The sequence below is a fragment of the Bubalus bubalis genome, chromosome 24, assembly GCF_019923935.1.
Source record: "Bubalus bubalis isolate 160015118507 breed Murrah chromosome 24, NDDB_SH_1, whole genome shotgun sequence".
NCBI lineage: Eukaryota > Metazoa > Chordata > Mammalia > Artiodactyla > Bovidae > Bubalus > Bubalus bubalis.
Genome location: NC_059180.1, coordinates 35,614,180 through 35,634,671, shown reverse-complemented (window position 1 = coordinate 35,634,671; position 20,492 = coordinate 35,614,180). Strand labels below are relative to the sequence as shown.

General features: G+C 42.9%; 1 protein-coding gene across 29 annotated transcripts in view; it reads left to right on the top strand.

The window, feature by feature from the left end:
• The window catches only part of RBFOX1 (RNA binding fox-1 homolog 1), a 1,703,141-nt gene that overhangs the window by 1,637,011 nt on the left and 45,638 nt on the right, over positions 1–20,492 (top strand). For 17 of the 29 annotated variants that reach the window (XM_044936027.2, XM_044936024.2, XM_044936025.2 and 14 more), the window contains one exon: positions 16,290–16,332. The exons of 7 other annotated variants lie outside the window; for them this stretch is intronic. In XM_044936027.2, the coding sequence (XP_044791962.1) occupies positions 16,290–16,332 (43 nt within the window). Of the gene's footprint in view, positions 1–10,009; positions 10,050–16,289; positions 16,333–20,492 lie in introns of all 29 variants that reach the window. 5 more of the 29 variants (XM_044936021.2, XM_044936040.2, XM_044936031.2 and 2 more) reach the window with 1 other exon arrangement.

Sequence of the window (20,492 nt, the reverse complement as noted above, 5' to 3'; positions counted from 1 at the left end):
CTGGAAAATCCCACAGAGGAGCCTGGAGGGCTACAGTCCATGCGATCGCAAAGAGCTGGACACAACTGAAATGACTGAGCATGCACACACCAAGGAAAACTCAGCGATACCCAGCACAGTCTGGCACAAGTCTTCTCTGGTCAAGGACTGGCTTTCTGGCCTCTAGAAAGAATCTAGTTATATTCTGAACTGTATGAAAGGGTTAAATGCATTTTCTATAGCTCTTCAGCTTATCTGTCTTTTAGAAAACCTGAATAAGCCTAGATCATGTCTATTATGTTGATGACAAAGGGAGACACTCTTTTTTCATTATTTATTCATATCTTACCCATTCCAGAGTAGAGCATTTGAAGTGTTTTAAAAACAAATGCTCAGAAATAAAGTTAAGGATATTAAGAAATGAGACCCAATGAAATCATCAGGAAGGGGAAATAAAAGCAGAGAAATAAGTCAATGTCCATCATTTCTTAAATAATCATTAGACTTAGATTAATTCTGAGCTTCTTAGGGCAATTCTGAGCTGCTACTGCAAAAAGTTGTTTTTTTTTTTTGTTTGTTTGTTTTTACTGAAAAGGTGGAGGATCATAACAAACCAAGGATAAATTGAGCTTAAATTCTCACAGTCCTCCAAAATAATACATCTGCACGTCCTAAGCCTTTCATATCTGACCATGTGTTGTGAGGAATCATTGGTTATATAGTGATATCTCCCGTCCACAGTATTGAGCCCACTTTATAGATCCAGAAAGGCAGAAACAAAGATTTATCATTTCCAAGGTCACATAATGAGTAATGAAGAAAAGAAAGAATTACCCTCTGGGCTCATGTGATGACTGAAGCAAGATTCATAAGCCATACATGTAAAATTGCATGTTTATATCATATTAGTTTGTCTGAAAATCATTTTCTTACCTCAGTAGATGGAAATTGTTGCTTTCAGTCTACGTACCCTTGATATCTCATTACTATATCAGACAGAAAAATAAAATAAAATTATATGGCTTATCCTCATATGAGCAATTTATTTTTAAAAATCTCTGAATAACACACCTGCTGTAAAATTGAAATTTGCTAACTTGTAATGAACTTGCTCTTTGCTAGGAATAACCAGGCATAACTAATGAATGCCATGTTTGCCAGGGAGAGACTTAGGTGTCTCCAAGCGGTAAAACACATTGTTGGTGACTGCTTTGTACATGATTTCATTTTAATATTCCAGCCATCTTCCTAATCATTTTGGTTGTAATGGTAGATTGTGCCTCTTTGCTGGCAATATTATGGCTGGAATTCTGAAATCACACTTAGTAAAAAGATAAAATTCTCAAGACAGGAAGACTAGAAAATTTAGAAAGGCTAGGGATGTGTATGCCCATGTCTGCATGTTTTAGAGCAGAGTACTGGTCAAAAGAAGGAAATTCAGCCAGTTGCCTGGGTGTTTTGCTGGATTATAAACTGCCTGGAGTGCACTGATTATAAATTGCCTGGAGTACATTGGTACCAAGTGAAAAAGTGTGAACTCAGCATCTTCAGTGAAGGCTCCTTTTCCTTCATTGTCTTAAGCTGAAGGAGTCCATAGGAGGAGGGGCAGAAGGAGCAGTTTATCCTCAAAAAAAGAGCACCAAGGAGGACACAGAGCAGACCTTGGCTGGAGTGGAGAGACCTGATCTGTGTTGACTGAAGCAAGGAGCAGAGAGGTTGCAAAACCCACGTCTCTCCGGAAAGTGACGTCATCAGGATTCAGGTGTTCCAGGGGATGGTGTGGGTTTCCTGTAGTTTTTCATCTTCAGGGTCCTTTGGTTTCCCAGTTTCTAGATTTGACTCTCTTTCTTCCAGTCCAGTTCAGCTTAACAGTGCCTCTCTCAGCTACATGAGCTGAGGATGCTAAGGCAAATGGCACCTTTGAAGGAGTTTCTTACAGGCAGGCACAGGGAACACCATAGATGCTAACAATTTTAACACATGTGGATGTAGTAAGATAGGCTTTTGAGGGAGTGTTGTTGTTCAGTCACTCTGTCATGTCTGACTCTTTGTGACCCCATGGACTGCAGCATGCCAGGTTTCCCTTGTCCTTCACTATCTCCCAGAGTTTGTTCAAACTCATGTCCATTGAATTGTTGATGCCATCCAAACATCTCATCCTCTGTCTCCCCCTTCTTCTAAATCAATTACACTTCAATTAAAAATTTTTTATAATTTAAAAAAAAATTAAAACCAAAAAAGGAAAGAAAACCCAATCAGGAAAAATTCCAGTCATTTCCTAAGTTGTCCTGTTAAAATCTCATTCTGTGATTTTCCTCACATTCAGAGATCCCCTTTTTTATAAGCCATCATCTAGCAAACTACATTTTGGGGGGAGAATTTATTATTCCCCTTGTCACCAATTGAAGACACATCCTAAACTTCTGTTTATTGTAAAGAATCAAATCTGAAAACACTGTTACTAAAATCTCAACCAAAAATGTGCCATTTACCCCGTGTCCATATATAGCTTCTTCTTCTTTTTTTTTTTTTTTTTTTTTTTTTTTGTGGAGGGGAGAGTTAGGAAAACATCCACAGAACCTCCATGGCCACTTTTGTGGAACCTTGGGTGACCCCTGGAAGTATCCAACATCATGGTAGTCACCCAGGAAGATTCACTCAGGGTGCCCTGGCATTCATTCATTTCCTTTTATTGATTTGGTTTTTTCCTCCACATCCTGACATTTTCTGAAGTTCCTCCCAGAGAATAAAGAACACAGGTTATGAAGAGCCTTATCTTCTCTTTCTCACATAGCTGAACAGAAAGTTATTGTGACATTAATGCATGATCATCCCTGGGGAGGGTAATTCTGCCTGGACCTTAATCACAGGAATGAGAGGAAAGCTTTAGATTGCGTTAGCTAACTCCTTATTGATTGTCAACATTAACTGAGTGAGAATGGGTGATAAGTTAGAAAACTAATACCTACACAGTCAGTAGGATTGTTGTACTCCTATAAAGACACAAACTACCAGGCAGATAAGATTGCCTCCTGCTGTTCTGTCTCATACTGCCCTTGGTAGCTGACTTAATCTCTGTAGGCACAATTGCCTTAGCAGCTGGGTAAAGACAGTACCTGCCTCTGAAGTGTTGATAGAGGATGAAGTAGGGAGATGAGTGTGAGGTTACAGCGTCATCCGTTCCATCAGATGGCAGGTGTTAAGTGAACTGTAGCTACTGTAGTTGCTGTTGAGATAGGAATTGACTTTTTATTAGCTGCCCATACTCCTCTCTTTCTCAAGGTCCCCTTTTGCTTGAGTTGAACACCCACATGTCTGCATCCATGAGTTACTTACCCCTGGGCTGTGGGGGGTGGGGTGGGGCGCCTGCTGTTAACTGACCTCCATCCCATGTAAGCCAGAGAGATGGCTTTAGACAGAGGTACTTCAAGTGGCTAATGGAATCTGTAGATTGGAAACAAAATATTAACTAGTCAACAGTGTCAAAGAGAGTTGAAGGGACCACGTCATCCATATTTCTTCTTGCATTTGATCCTGAAGTCAGTGTCAGACACCATGTCCAGTCTGTCTTCCCAGGACTCACATTGGGGAGAAATTACCCATTGGGTGATTGTCATCTGAGGGAGCTTGTAGGATGATGCTCTGTGGATAAAGATGGCAGGTGGAAGCATCAGAAACACATACTCCAGACTCAGTACAACACCAGATGTTACAGGACAGCGGTTAAACCATAATCCTTTCCCCGCAAAACCCCAAGAGATTGGTTTCATCAAGTTCTTGTTCTTGGTTAAGTAATAAACAGCACCTTATCAAGTTCTGGGTTTCCCAGGCTGCGCTAAGGTAAAGAACCCACCTGCCAATGCAGGAGACGTAAGAGTGGGTGTGATCTCTGGGTCGGGAAGGTCCCCTGGAAGAGGGCATGGCAACCCACTCTAGTATTCTTGCCTGGAGAATCCCCTGGACAGAGGAGCCTGGCAGGCTACAGTCCCTGGGGTCCCAAAGAATCAAACATGACTGAATCGACTTAGCACGCACATATGTATCCAGTCCTACTATGTAACAGGCATCTTGTATGAGGATAGAAATATAAAGAACCATAGGAGATTTTTAAATTATTATCATTATTCTAAGTGAAACATCCAGCATTTTGCTATAGGTTTTCATCTTGGCTCTCGGGATATTTTTGAGCAACATATTCTGCACTTTCTCAGGTCATTAATTATGACACATGTGTGGTCAGTTGCTCAGTCGTGTCCGACTCTTTGTGACCACATGGGCTGTAGCCCGCCAGTCTCCTCTCTCCATGCAATTTTCCAGGCAAGAATACTGGAGTATGTTGCCATTTCCTCCTCCTGGGGATCTTCCCAACCCAGGGATTGAACCCACGTCTCTTGTGGTTCCTGTCTTAGCAGGCGGATTCTTTACCACTGAGCCACCTGGGAAGCCCTGTTATGACACATCTATATGAAACTTCTTAGAGTTACCTCATGAAGTATTTTGAGGAGACTATGCTCCTCTGAATGCAAAAAGATATGGTGATATCCCTGGGAGAAACTTTATACAGTTGACCAGTACAAGAATGAAGCCCATACATAGCACCTTAGGGGGTGCTTTCAGGCTAGGTCCTGAAGAAACCTGTGGAACTATGTGGGTGAACCTTTCTTTCTGTGAATCAATCATGCTTTCTGGTTTTAATTTATATATGTCTCATGCTCAGATGTTATTATCTGATGCTCAGGAACTTTCTCAATTAACATAAACACTAGGAACTATAGTCATCGTCACCTATTCTCAGAATACTTTCCAGAATTCTCTCTAGCTGTTTGGCTTTATTTTTGGTTTTGCTGTGAGTTCTTGTTTAAATTCTCAGCCAGTTCTAAAATGTAACTTCTCACATTAAAAAGAAAGCCTCTTCATTGAGTGCATTATGAGACAAACACCATAAATGAGTAGTTCTTAAATTTGGGGGGAGAAGGTGGAATGTCACAGATGTCTTTGATAATCTAATTAAAAATATATATTTTTCCCTGGGAAAATGTCAGTGTCCTCACACCGCACAATGCTGTACAAATGCCAGTGAGTTTATGGACCCACCTGATATCCATTCTAAACCAGCTATGGTTTAATGCATTTGAATGCATTACAAATATTTTTTTTTTCCATTTGGAAGGGGCAGCAAGATATGCCATCATTAAATAAACTTTTCTTTAAGAATATATTGGTGGATGGGATATATTACATTATTCAAACAGACTGTATAGTCTGGGTATCCCATACTTTCTTTCCTTTTCCGTAAACTAATTTGCTGTAGTGCAATCATCCCCTGCTTGCATTCATCCAAATATTTAACTACTGTTATTACCTTTCTAAGAAAATGAGATGTGCATTTGTATTACATTCTTGCAAAAGCATATTGCGGTCCCGAAGTGATTGACAAGCAATACAATTACCTTTGCATGGCTAGACCGACCGCCTCTGCATTAAAATGGGGCTGCACCTGTTCTATGCATGGTGGTAGCTCTCTTCTCTTGTATGGGGCCATGGCTCATTTATCGAGAGCTCCATATTAGACATCATCCCCCACCCTCCTCTCTCTTCGTTTATGTTATTTCGAGTGCACCTGTTTAGTGAGGTTTTTAAAAATGTTTGAATACATTCTTGGAAACCATCATGAGTCTTTGTAAGGGCTTGCTTGAAACCAGTTCCTATTTAGAATAGGACCTGGGCTTCCCAGATGGCGCTAGTGGTTAAGAACCCACCTGCTGATGCAGGAGACATACGAGAATGGTTTTGAGCCCTGGGTGGAGAGGATCCCCTGGAGAAGGGCACGGCACCCCACTCCAGTATTCTTGCCTGGAGAATCCCATGGACAGAGCAGCCTGGCAGGCTATGGTCCATAGGTTCACAAAGAGTCCGAGACGACTGAAGCCACTGAGCACGCACACACGCTAGGAGGCTGGCCTCCAGCATTCTCTCGAATGTCATGTAAGATGACACGTGGAGGGTGGCGCTCTGTAGGGCAGTAAGTTTTTTAGCTCTTGGACCAGCAGCCTCAGCTTCCTCTGGGACTTGTTAAAAATGCAAATTCTTAAACCCAACCTCCCCCTCCCTCTGCATCCACTCTATTGATTCAGAACCTCTGGGCTGGGCGTGGGGCCCAGCCATCTGTGTTTTGATGGGCCCTCGAGGTGGTGCTGATGCCGGCTGAAGTCTGACCACTGCTGCCTGCCATAGCAATTAAAAGTTTGGGCTGTGAAGCCAGTACAATACCAGCTAGGCTACAATCCCAGCTTTGTCAATACCTAGCTCTCTCTGTCTCACTTTTCTGATGTCAGAAGAGGCTATAATAGCATTATCCATCTCATAAGGGTATTTTGAGGACTCGGTGGGGTCATGATAACTAGGTCAGACCTAAAGGACAGACAGGGCTTCCCAGATAGCTCAGCAGTAAAGAACCTACCTGCCAGTGGAGGAAACACAAAAGACTTGGGTTCGATCCCTGGGTGGGGAAGATCCCCTGGAAAGGGGTGAAAATCCCATGGACAGAGGAACCTGGTAGGCTACAGTCCAAAGGGTCACAAAGAGTAGGACATGACTGAAGCCACTGAGCACGCACGCATCCCTTCCCATACTCGAATCTATATTAATATTTGGTTAAATATTATTATATTGTTCACTCTTACATCACTGTCTATCTAGCCTCTTGTACTGGAGCTTCTAAGTCAGAGTCTAGTTGTGAGGAGTTGTGTTTGTTTGTTTGGGAGATCTTAGTTCCCTGGAGAGGGGCTGAACCTATGCCTCCTGCGATGGAAATACTGCGATTAAATCCTATGAACAGAGGGGCCTAGTGGGCTGCAGTCCATGGGGTCGTGAAGAGTCGGACACGACTGAGCGACTTCACTTTCACTTTTCACTTTCATGCATTGGAGAAGGAAATGGCAACCCACTCCAGTGTTCTTGCCTGGAGAATCCCAGGGACTGGGGAGCCTGGTAGGTGGCCGTCTATGGGGTCTCACAGAGTCAGAAACAGCTGAAGTGACTTAGCAGCAGCCAGCAGCAACCACTGGACTTCCAGGGTATTCCCAAGGTCCAATTTTTTAATTTGATCTCCCTCCCCCTCCCCCTTTGACAATAGTCACTGATGTTGAATAACTAGAAGAGGATTCTACCTAGAATCACTCTGGGTCACCTCTGTCACCTCCTAATGGCCAGCCCTCCCCCTTGATGGGCAGTAGTCACTCAACAGATACTTATTTACCTCTTCAGGGTGGAAAGTGATATGTTAGCTATCAAGTGAGATATAATGTTGAGGAAGCTATTGGATACAACTTTCAGGGTGAAATGAGCCCCATTCACAAATGCCTTTCATATTTGACTGATATTTAAAATTATTGGACCAAGCGAGGATCAGAGGGTCAGAAAACGTGATGCTGGTGTTCACAGGAGGGAGGAAGAAATCCGTTTGGTGGTGGGAGATGACACTGGATAAAGCTCATAGCAATGTAATCTTTGACTAGAGCTATGACTGCAGATACCTTGGGCTTCCCAGGTAGCTCAAACAGTATAAGAGTCTGCCTGCAATGCAGGAGACTCAGTTGAATCCCTGGGTCAGGAAGAGCCCCTGGAGAAGAGAATGGCAACCTACTCCAGTATTCTTGTCTGGAGAATTCCCTGGATGGAGGAGCCTGGCAGGCTACAGTCCATGGGGTCACAAAGAGTCAGACAGTACTGAGTGACTGACACTTTCACCTTCTTTGCATAATCCTCCCTTGACGTGGGCACCTACTCACCTCTTTCCCCATTTTGCAGCCAAAGAAGAGATGCTCAGGTTGCTCAGAGCATTAGTTCCAGGGCCCCTAGCTGCTGATTGCTGAGGCTGTGATCCAGAGGCCCGTGTGTTTCCCGTCTAATTTGGCTCTCGTATGGTGCTGTGCTTTTGGAGGAGGTTATGGGGAGATGAGGCTGCCCCGACAGCAGGATCAGCACGTGCCAAAGGTGTGTCAGCATGAAGGAGCATTCAGAGCTGCTCTGATCTGGCTGAATGATCAGCACTGGACCCAGTCTTGTTGGCAGAGGCCGGCCGTGCCTTCTGACCCCCGGCAGACAGTATCCTTTTATGTTGGAAGTGTTGAAAACAAAATCAAAGCCTAGCTCAGGATGCCACACACTCAGTATCTGGGATTAGGGTTTGATGCTGCTTGACAAGGGCCCTTGTGAACAGGAGCCCTTTTCGATCCAAATGAAGACAGCTGAAAGCCATGCCTACCAGCCTCCTTAGTGTGTGAAATCTCTGCACCCTGTTTAAAGACGATGGTACTTGGGGTTTAGCCCTTCAACTCGGAAAAGCTCTGAGAAGCCCATGCGGTGTTCTCCAGCAAAGCAATGTCGCTGCCGTATGCGTGCGTGCATGTGTGTGTTGTCGGTGCCTCCCTCGGCTCTCAGTGTGCTCAGCCTTCCTGTGGGTCTGCTCTGCTCCTGAAACCTGCTGAAATCCTTGGGTAATCGACATCATGTTTTCGGTTAGGACCCCAGCTCCATTCCACAGTGGGGCACATGGGTCCTTTGCCAGAATCATAAATCATCTGTAAACTCCATGGGAAGGTTGTAATAACAACAGTTACCCTTTGGAAAACATGCCTTTAGAAACTCGCATTTTTATATTTGAGACGTCTTGGGATCTTGGCAAAAGCCTGTGAGGTGTGCAGGCTATGTGGGGTCCTCACTGAACCCGTTTCAATGCTTAGGAATTATACGTCGGTTTCCCAGGGTTACAGAGCTTCTTTCTCTGGCTGTTTCGCTCAAGGTAAACCATGAGACTTCTGGAGAAGTCCAGGATCTTTTATTTACCCCTCCTGTGAAGTCTCTTCTCTCTGGCATGACTCTGTGGACAGGGATCAGAGAGCCACTGTGAGGCTTGGCTTTTTCAGCCATCACATGCGGTTCTGCTCAGTCTGGATATAATTTATGTGAATGTACACACAGACATAGGCATGTGCACACGGGTGACACGTGAGTACACATAGACACACAGATGTGCAAACACGTATTACTACATGCATCATATGCACACTATCTACATTCATAAACACATGCACGCACATGCATTTACATGTACAAACTAACAAACATACATATATGCAAAAATCTGGGGGCTTCCTGGGTTGGCCCCATGGTGAAAGAATCCACCTTTCAATGCAGGAGACTAGGGTTCAATCCCTCCATTGGGAAGATCCTCTGGAGAAGGAAATGGCAACCCACTCCAGTATTCTTGCCTGGAGAATCCCATGGACTGAGCAGCCTGGTGGGCTGCAGTCCATGGGTTCACAAAGAGTTGGACACGACTATGCCACTGAGCAAGCATGCATGCATACATGTACATGAATCGCACACATACACAAATGCCCACCTGAGTCCTTGCACACACATCTGTATACCTGTTCACAGACCATATAACTAGAGATAGTCCCCTCCCTTTCCCATAATAGAGGGTCACATGGAATTACCAAATATTAGAGTATGAAATACTAGAGTGTGAAAGAATATAGAAGAAAATCTCTGAAATCCTTTGGATCTCAGCTCCCCTGAGATCATTCAGCTGTAATCCATATTGAAAGCGTGACATCCGTACCCCTATATTTATCAATCGTATATTTTAAGCAGATGATTTGTTTTTCTGGGAAGGAGCTAGGGGTTTGGCTGAATGCAAATATGATCCTTGTTTCGGCGTGGGCCACTTGAAACATACGTGAATCCTCTCTGCATCTGCACCCCTCTGGAAAGTCCACTACCCAGCACAGCATTGCCACTGTGTCCTGATTCTGGGCCCCCACCGAACCCCAGCTTCATTTTTTCTCAGTCTGACAGACTGCTGTTGTCTCCAGCCTCCTTAACCAGTGTGGAAACGATCCCCGGTTCCTGCGTCTCGGCTGGCCCTTGTGACCAGACTAACTTGGCCGGTGCAGGGGTTGGTGTGTCTGCATGGGGAAGTGCACTAATATGAATGTTTTTCTTTGTGTGTGCACCCTTGCAGTGTTGTTTACCAGGATGGATTTTATGGTGCAGACATTTATGTAAGTATCCATTAACATGCATGCCACCCTTGTTTCTCGCCGGAGTCATTCTTTTTACAAGTTTGCTACGATTTCTCAGCTGGGTGTCTCCTATTTCCGCTTCCCGTGGGAAAGAGTCAAAGTCTCGGAGGACAGACGGCCTTCTGCTCAGGGTAGCCGTCGTGCTATTGAGTGAGTGGAATGAACTCCTTGATTCATTTCAGAATAAAAGAATTGTATTTATTCAAAATAAATAAAATACTGACTTTTTTCCCCATGTCCAATTAAAGACTTTGCCGCGAAAAGAAATTCTCTCCCAAATGCCCAATTGGGGTCTCTGTGTTTTCAGTCCAATATTTAAGATGAGAGCTGTAGTTACCAGCTGTAGAGGGTGAAAAGATATTTTCATGGCTAATGTTTTCTTTAATGTCTCTTTAATGTTTTCTTGTATACATTGAATTATTTATCATGACAGCCCTAGAAAGATTCCCCTCAAGTCCCCGTTTCTCTCTTTCTTTCCCCACATTGATGGTTTTAGTAAGAAACATCTCCTGACAAGATATAGATCCATTTGAGCATTCAACTCTTATTTTTTTCAACCCCTGATTTACCTCTATTTCCCCAAAACAGTTACCTGACTTAGAATTATTAGTCCTATTTAGGATTGTTTGTTAAATGGTACCACTTTATTAAGCTTCTCACTTTTAGAGAAGAGGAGGATGTTTCTCATTATGGGGCCATAATTAAATTTATCTAACTTGATCTAGAGGTAGTTATTCACCGATGGTATGATATTAGCATCAGTGTTATGAAAATGACTTGGAATAAACACAACTTAAAAGAAATGGGGGATATTTTCTAAATCACATCATTATTTTCATTATGAGTGACCTCAGATAAATTCAGTGGAATCATATTTGTTGTTTTATAGACTAGATAACAAAGAAAAATATAGCCATATTCCTGATCAAATTGAGGCAATTTACTAGAAAATAGGAAAGATGCTAGTTATTTAATTTTCTTCCCTTTGAATTTCAAATAATTACAATTTTGAGCCAGAGTATTAATCTCCATCAATGATAAACTTGGGTTTTATTATTATTATATTAAGTATATTTATTATAATCTGTGGGTTAGTTTTTATTTTTTTTCCCTTAATAAAATGAAAGAACAACCTACCTGTCTTTTATTCACCCACAGAACAACCAGTTTCCTTTTTGTGGGTCTACCTCCATCCACTCCTTCTCAAGTCCTCTTTTTCCAAGCTTGAGTTTGTACCATTTTAAATAGAGAAACAGGCAGGGGCTAAAGAGTCTGGCCCTTCTCCATATCCTCAGATATCCACTGATCACAAACATCAATCTATCCCCTTCCCCTAGGGTAGCTTCTGGATGGAGCATGCATATGGAGGAAGTAAGGACTTAGTTGGTGCTTCCCTGGTGGCTCAGACAGTAAAGAATCTGCCTCCAGTTCGGTAGACACGGGTTCGATCCCCACGTCAAGAAGATCCCCTGGAAAAGGAAATGGCAACCCTCTCCATTGTTCTTGCCTGGGAAATTCCACAGATGGAGGAGCCCGGTGGGCTACAGTCCAAGGGGTTGCAAAGAATCGAACATGACTTAGCGACTAAACGGCAGCAACAACCCCTTGAGATACAGCTATATCTCCTTTGAGATACAGCTATGTTCAGATAACTGAAAATGTCCTCCCTGCTCCCTTTTTTAAAAAAAAGAAATGATGACTAAAGAGGTTCATAAAAAGACACACAAGGTTCTATTTTTATTTAAAGGAAGTTTGTGGCTGGCTCGTTCAATCTCATTAAAAATAATGCGCAGTGAGTAGGTCTAGGGCCATCCTGAGGGGATCTGGGACATGTCTTAGACACACTGGCCACCTCTCCTGGGTCTAAATCAGTTGTTTCTCTTTTCATTTTACTGGGCAGAGTTGTAAGCTTCTGGCTTCAGTTACTTTTAAGGGAGATAATGGGAGTCTGCTCTCCACTTCTTCCTATTCAGATAGTTCTGTCTTGACAGTGGATCAGAGCAACCCAGACAACAGCATGGGAGCCAGGACCACTGACCTTTTGTACACACCCCACTTTCTCCAGCACATGCTCCTCTTTGTGCCCAAGGTCCCCATCCCTCCCACATCATGGTGGAGCCCTCAGGCATCTCCCAGCCCTGCCGAAACAAATAGGATTTGAAAGACCTGCACGGATCCCTGTAACTAGCAAGTCACAACCTCCTCTGTAGAAATAGCTCCTCTTAAACTTTGCAGGGAAGAGAGGATTGAGGAGAGAGAGAGAGAAAAAGACAGCAATGATCATAGATACCCTGACAGAGCTGGAGGCAGTGGATGTGTTATAAGATGCTGTGAGCCAGAAACGAAGGTTAAAAACTAGGGATGCTCCTTTGGGCTGAGTGCAAAGAAAAATCATCTTGCTGGGAAGCCCAGCTCTGCAGGAAAAAGGCTGCCTGCCCTGCTCTGACCCAGTGCATATGGCTACTCACCAGAGGACAGAGAGGTCTTCTAAGTCAGCAAGGAGGGTCACAGAGGTCACTACCTGGGTCTCTTCTACCTGGGGCATAACACACACACACACACACACACACACACACACACACACTTATTTGAAAAGGTAGCAATTGAGCTTCCATAACTAGCCTATCAAACCTACACTTTCACTCATTGCTAAGCGGCACATATTTCCATAAACTCCTTTGAATTAAAAATCAGGCCACAGCATTGTAAGTCAGCTCTGTGCTGTGCTCAGTTGCTCAGCCCTCATGTCCAACTCTTTGCAACCCTATGGACTGTAGCCCATCAGGCTTCTCTGTCTATGGGATTTTCCAGGCAAGAATACTAGAGTGGTTACCATGCCCTCCTCCAGGGGATCTTCCCGACTCAGAGATCTAACCTGTGTCTGCTGCACTACAGGCAGATTCTTTACCACTGAGCCACCAGGGAAGCCCAAATCAACCATACTTTAATAGAAAAAGAAGAAAAAGTAGACTAGGTTAATGAAGAAATACAGAAATAATAGGAGAGGCAACACATGGATAGGATCAAGTGTTTGAAAGTTGAAGAACCACGCTCCTTGGACTTGCAAAGCAATCCATTAGATTGAAGGGTGAAGCTAGAGATCTCATAAGGCCAACCTTGATCGAGGAGCTGAAAATAAGGGTTGCTGAACCAAACTTAGCCAGGACATGTGTCTTCACCCACTCAGGGAGATAGCAAAGAATATGGAATTAGATCAAAAGATAACTATTGAAAATGGAGGAAAGGACATGATAATAGAGCTATATATATATATATAAAAAAAAGACCTGACAAGCTCTCAGTAGAAACTAGAGTAAAATAATAGAGTTCTGAGCACTAGGAGAAAGGAAAGAAAAGATAGGAAAAAAGAGAGAGATGATACAGAATATAAATATTAACCTTACTCCCTTTTATTGAAAAAGCCCTAAGCTTCCTAACAGGACTTCTCTGGTGACTCAGTGGTAAAGAATCCGTTTGCCAATGCAGGAGACATGGGTTAGTTCCCTGGGTCAGGAAATGGCAACCCACTCCGGTATTCTTGCCTGGAGAATCTCACGGACAGAGGAGCCTGGTGGGCTACAACAACAAAGCTTTCTTACACTCAAAGCAGCTGTGAGGCTATCTAGCAAATATGTCTGGATAAGATTCCAGTGCACTTTTGTATCATGCCTAGATCCCATTATAAAGAGGTTCTGGGTGACACCATGACTTCTGTACATTATTTCAGAATTCATGTCACTCTGTCGTCCATGGATCTTCAAGAGGCAACCTCATTTCAGTGATGTTTGCGCTCAGGACAGAGGTGTCAGTAGCTTTTGGAACATGGAAAAGGGAAATTCTCCAGATAAAACCCCCAAGTGTTTATTCCTGAGACTTTGCTTTCTGTGTGGGCCAGCTGGGGGGTTCTGGTCAGTCACCAGGTGGCAAGGCAACAGCTCATACGGAAGTTAAGCGTCTCCTGTGTAAGAAACATGATATTCACACTCCACATCACCTCACCCTCTGTGCACAGGGTTCTATCAAGTGTGTTAGCTGCTCAGTCCTGTCTGATTTTTTGCAACCCCATGGACTGTAGCTCAGCAGGCTCCTCTGTCCATGGGATTCTCCAGGGAAGAATACTAGAGTGGGTTGCCATGCCCTCCTCCAGGGGATCTTTCTGACTTGGGGATAAAACTTGGGTCTCATGCATTGCAGGCAAATTCTTTACCATCTGTGTCCTGGTCCTAATCAAGGAGCAGTCTTATTACCCATCACCTCCATTGTTTTTTCCCCAGAGGAGGAGACTTTTTTTCAGAAAAGAGATGAAATCTTTTGCCCGGACATCTTCACTGACACTGTGGTTTGAGCCCATGAAATGGATCAAATTGCAAAGTTCGACCCTTAAGCCCTGGGCCAACAGAAGGACATCATTGCCTCCACTGAGCAAACTTGAGAATGCGGTGAAAGACGAGCAAGGAGGAGGGTGAGAAGTGAGAGGATAATGGAGAGCGTGTGAGCTGGACCGGTCACAGGGAATAATATCTGTACTTGAAATATTCAAATGACAGAGAGAGATGGGGGAACTTCTATAGGCATAGTTCCTCAGACATAGAATTCTAACTTAAAAGGGAAGGCTCAGTAGAACTAGGAGCTTCCCTGGTTCGATTCCTGGGTCAGGAAGAACCCCTGGAGAAGGGATGGGCTAACCAATCCCGTATTCTTGATTGTTGTTTGTTTAGTTGCTCAGTCATGTCCGATTCTTTGCGATCCCATGGTCTGTAGCTTACCAGGCTCCTCTGTCCATAGAATTTTCCAAGCAAGAATACTGGAGTGGGTTGCCATTTCCTTCTCTAGGCGATCTTTCTGACCCAGGGATCGAACCTGGGTCTCATGCTTGGCAGGCGGATTCTTTACCGCTGAGCTACCAGGAAAGCTGCACACACACACACACACACACACACACACACACACTCATGCACATATATTTCCCCCCACCACACCTCCCTGACCAGGGATTGAACCCATGCTCCCTGCATTGGAAGTGCAGAATTTTAACCACTGGACCACAAAGAAGTTCCTTAAAATATACACACTATATGTATACACACACACACACGCCTTTATCAGGCAGGTCCCTACATCTGTTAAACTGTTCAATCACCTTGATGTCTGCCTTGGAACTGGAACACTTCACTTCCAACTAGAACCACTCACGGGAAAAAATCAGCCTCATTCACGAATCACTGTCACATCCCAAACTGCTCCCCAGTCTATCCAAGGGTTCTGTTGAGATCTTGTGAGTGTTTGGACCTGAATGAAGTGATGGTGGGTTAATGACATCCATCTTCAAAGAAGCTTTTCCAGACCCATGCATACTCACACCCGCATGCTCTCTTTCACACACACACACACACACACACGCACATGAGTAATGTTTCCAGTCACATATGTTAAAATTAGCTTTAGTAGCTTTGATCTGATTCATTGTTTCCTGAAGTACAATTGCTCTGTCTGTTGTTATTTGAAATTAAATTAAGAAAAAAATAAAGGCATTAAAAAGAAAAAAAGAATAATTTGTAGTCACCATAGGTCATGTTTGTTTGTTTTAAATTATAGCTTTACTGAAGTATAATTGACAAATAAAATTATAAGGTATTTTTTTTAAAGGTGTTGATACAGTTACTGTCATCTTAACTGCCTCCATCATTTGGCATCAAAGTTAAATCCTCAGGTGTGCCCAAGAAATCCAACCATGAGATAAAGAGAGAAATGAGAGAGCAAGTTAATTTGAACTCTTGGGAATGGCACCCCCCTCCAGTATTCTTGCCTGGAGAATCCCATGGACAGAGGAGCCTGGTGGGCTGTGGTCCACGGGGTCGCAAAGAGTGGACACGACTGAAGCGACTTAGCACACATGCAATATGCTTGGAAGGGAAAAAAGCCATGAAAGTATCCTTTTTCCTTCTTTAAAAATACATGCAGAATTATAACACAAATACAATGAGGGTGGTTTGATCCCCACCCCCACCTGCTTGATACTCTCCATTACAGAGATTCGTGGCTCAAAAATGTTCAGCATTCCTTGGTCCTGCTTTTGGTTTAATGGGTCATGCTAGGTCTTAGTGACAAAAGAGAAGCAAACTTGGAAATGAAGTGCTCCGGAATTTCTGTCTGACTTATGCATTTTCTTTATTTATTTCATTTTTGCATTGAAAACATTACATTTCTGTTTCCTTATAGAGTAGTGTATCAAGAGCCTGTGTATGGCAATAAATTGCTGCAGGTATGAAATCCTGGCTGGTGGAAAAACTCATCACTATTGATTGTGGGTTTGCTGTGAAATCCTACTAACAAGATGATTCTGGGGAGGGCGGGGAGACATTCTCTAACATAGAAGGAGGGAAGACTGAACTGAATTTTCCAGTTTTGATATCAATTCTTCTAGAAGAGAGACACTCATCTTGAAATCTTTTTTTCCCCTCTCTGCTAGATTATGTGTGTATCAGATTTGAGATTGGGCTTGGCTGTTTCTTTCTTGGCTTAAAATGTATCTGGCTTCAGTGAACATAAACTCAGTGAAAAAAATCCAAGGGTTTCATTGAACCAATTGTCTGAAAAAAATTTTAGTAATTTCCTGGAGTCAACGGGGATGGTTAAACCAAAACCCTTTTATAATTCAGCATCAAGGATCAGTATACACTGTAGTTTCTTATAAATTTATTTCACATTTTCTGCCATAACTCTCAAACCTATTTCTCACTGATGAAACAACCCCAAATAAACAAACTTGTTCAAACTTGAGTGAAACAAAAACCAACACCTCCATTGGCGTGTAGCTGGATAAGTTCCAAATTTTGTCTATAACCAACACAAAAACTGTCAAATAAAATGAAAGAAGAATGTAAAACTAAAATGATCAGTGGGAATTTTATTACACGGGTTTCCCTTTAACCTGAGATTGTCCCTTTTGTTCAGTATTAAGTCAATTAAGAAAGTACTTTTTTTTTTTCCTGTGAGATTAATCAAGTTTTAATAAGAAATCTAATATGAAACAAATGGATATTTGGACTAAGGAGAGAACCAAATAATTAAAATTTCTGAGATATGCTTTTATTTTCACCTTTTAAGAAAAGCTGGACTTCAAAAACAGCTGAATGTATCACACAGATAAGTTAAAGAGTAGTGATTTATATGAAGGATTTTATATTTTGCAAATAATGATCTTGTAAGTGTCATTGGTGGAGAAGGCGATGGCACCCCACTCCAGTACTCTTGCCTGGAAAATCCCATGGACGGAGGAGCCTGGTGGGCTGCAGTCCATGGGGTCACAGAGTTGGACACGACTGAGCGACTTCACTTTCACTTTTCACTTTCATGCATTGGAGAAGGAAATGGCAACCCACTCCAGTGTTCTTGCCTGGAGAATCCCAGGGATGGGGGAGCCTGGTGGGCTGCCATCTATGGAGTCGCACAGAGTCGGACACGACTGAAGTGACTTAGCAGTAGCAGCAGCAAGTGTCATTAGAGTGAATAAATTTTATGTATATCATTAATCCACCTGTTTTAGACAAAGTGAGATCCTTGAATATTCTGAGAAAGGAGGAAGCCCTGTGTCCTCATTGATATACAAAAATTTCACCTCACTTCCTCAGCAGTTTGCCATTTGGGTATTTGAACTTTTTTTCCCAAAAGTATGCTCTCAAGTTAAAAATGTGATTTCCATCATCAAACCACTTGGTGATGCAGTGGAGATCCACAGAGCTCATTAATACTGCTTTACAAAATTCCACAAATGAGAAACCAGTTTCATTTCATTTAACTTAACATCTCCCAAACCTATGTGGTCATGAAACCTTGCCTTTCCCTTGATGAAGATCCCACCAAGCACAGTTTTGAAAATGTTTCATTGGAGCATCATTAAAGTACTTAATTGATAACTTCCCCCCTTGGACCTCCAGAGGTCTTGCCAACAAAGGAAGTATTCCCAAGCCTGTGAATCAATATCTTTGATGGTTGCCTCTGGTGGTGGGGGCAGGGGTGGGAAGGGGAATCCATAATGACCATTTAAAATACATATTTTCTATAATATCACATGTCTATTTTGATGCCCAGCATGTGAAATTATATTTTGTGAGTAGGGAGCATAGAACTATTGTGTGCTTGTCATTCCTTTTCTTTCTTTTTCACCTTTACTTTGGTGGTGGGAAAAATCTGTCAAGGATGCATTTTTGTTTTTGTCCTAAGGTCTGGGAGGATCAGGTTTAAGGTGTATTTGTGCTTTGATGACCGCAAATGAAAGTGAGCACTTCTTTTTTCAAACATTACCCCAGAACCTTGCTGAAGCTTTGGCTGTACTCGGCAAGCTGCAAAATATGGGCAATAAAATGGATTAAAATCACCTGTTAGAAAGGCAAATTAAAGCAATTTGTAATTTTTTTATCATTTTACAGTGTGTGCATGCATGCACCGAGTCAGTATGCAACTCTGGTTTTCCCCTTAAATGGATTCCATGCCGAAGAAGCATCGCAAAGGAAGATGATGCAGTATATAGGAGCAGAGGTGTCAAGCCATCTACCCCTTTTTCTCTGTCCAATTCCTGCAAATTCCAGGGGTCACTTGGACCTGGACTGTCCAGTACTGTAGCCACCAGCCCCATGTGGTGGCTTACATTTTAATTCAAATGAATTCAACATTAAATAAATTTAAAAAGCCATTTGTTGTAGCCCCCACATTTCAAGATTTCCATAGACATTTAGGACAAGTGGCTACCATATTGGATGGCACAAGTATAGAACATTTGTGTTCATCATCAAGTCTATTGACACCTAGGAGATCATGGACCAAGGTCAAAATCTCTCCACCGGTTCCACAGACTTTACCAAACTATGACCTTGACTCATGAATCAGGAATACTTGTAAACATACTCTTAAATAGCAAAGATAAGTGTCAGGACTTTGACCTCTTGTGCCTGTCTTACATGGAAGCCCATACTTGTTTTCTCTACATGGTTAATACATGGGCAAATAGAGAATGGATCCTTCCCAAAGCTCCATAGACAAGCCCCTCAGTTGTTCAGAAGGATCCCAGGTGTACACTCCTCCATTTTATATCAATGCAATAAGCGTCAACCTAGTGGTCAGTGAGGGGCTGCTGCTGGCTGGGTCAGAAAGAATCCACCTGCAATGCAGGTAGACCCAGGCTGTTTGATCCCTGGGTTGGGAAGATCCCCTGGAGAAGGAAATGGCAACTCACTCCAGTATTCTTGCCTGGAAGATCCCATGAACAGAGAAGCCTGGCGAGCTACAGTCCATGGGGTCAAAAAGAGTCAGACATGACTTAGTGACTAAACCATCGCATTCAGTGAGGTTCATTTTAGGTATATTCTGTTTGCATTGCCAAAGTTTTCCCCACTTATCAAAAGTGCTACCTACTTCCATTGACAGAAACCATTGCAGAAGTTGAGGGAGTCCTCCAGAATTCAAACAAAGAGGTTTTGCAAGTAGGATGTTGCTAGAAGTCTTTCCGGGAACCAAATTTACAGTCACCACATCATGATTGATTGACATGGCCCTTGATGCAATGCGCTTTGCAGTAACTTTTGTTTTTCAGTCTGAGAGTGACAGAAAACACACACGCACACACGCACACACACACACACAGACACGCACGCGCATGCTCACATTCTCCACTCAGAGTTTTCAGCTGGTGGCAGCTAATGCCTCTGAGCCATCAGGAAGCCAGTGCCAGCCCCTCCCTACCTCATTAAGTTCAGTACACATGCGTGCACACCTGTGTTTCTGCGGATGCCTGATGAAAGGCGAGGAGATGGGCAAGCTGATGAAAAGACTGGCTCCAGAAATCGGGTGAGCCGATTTCCCCTCAGCCCATCAGTCTGTACCTGGAGCTCGGTGCTCCCTGTGACAAGTGCTTTGGTTTCCCAGCTCCTCGGCTCATTTAATGAGTTTCTCCGTCCTAATTAGAGAACATGGTGTTTGGAACACCAGGTGGTTTCTGGCTAAGACCTCTTTTTCTTTTTTAACTTTCACATTGTTTTTTCAAGGGAGACTTTTAAAAAAAATAAAAATACTGGCTCCAAATTATGGGTGATTATCTGTCAGAATGTCTTGGAGGTGTCTTCTCCAGAGTGATCCAAAGAAGGAGCTTGATTAAGGAGAAACTAGCTTTTTGGAATGGCCACGTAAGTGATAGAAAATTTGCTTTGAAAGTTGGTTATGATTTGGCAAAGAGTAGAAATAAATTGCAGGGACCACTGTACCTATCACTGTTCCGATAGATGCTTCTTGCAAGTTTCTCATTCATCTGTCTTCTATGCTGTACGTGGAGCCAAGAATAATGAACTGCTTTACTCAAGATACTACCATTAAATCCCCCCAACATCCAGTTATTTTGCTATTAGAAGCCCTCTGACATGGTTGTGTCCT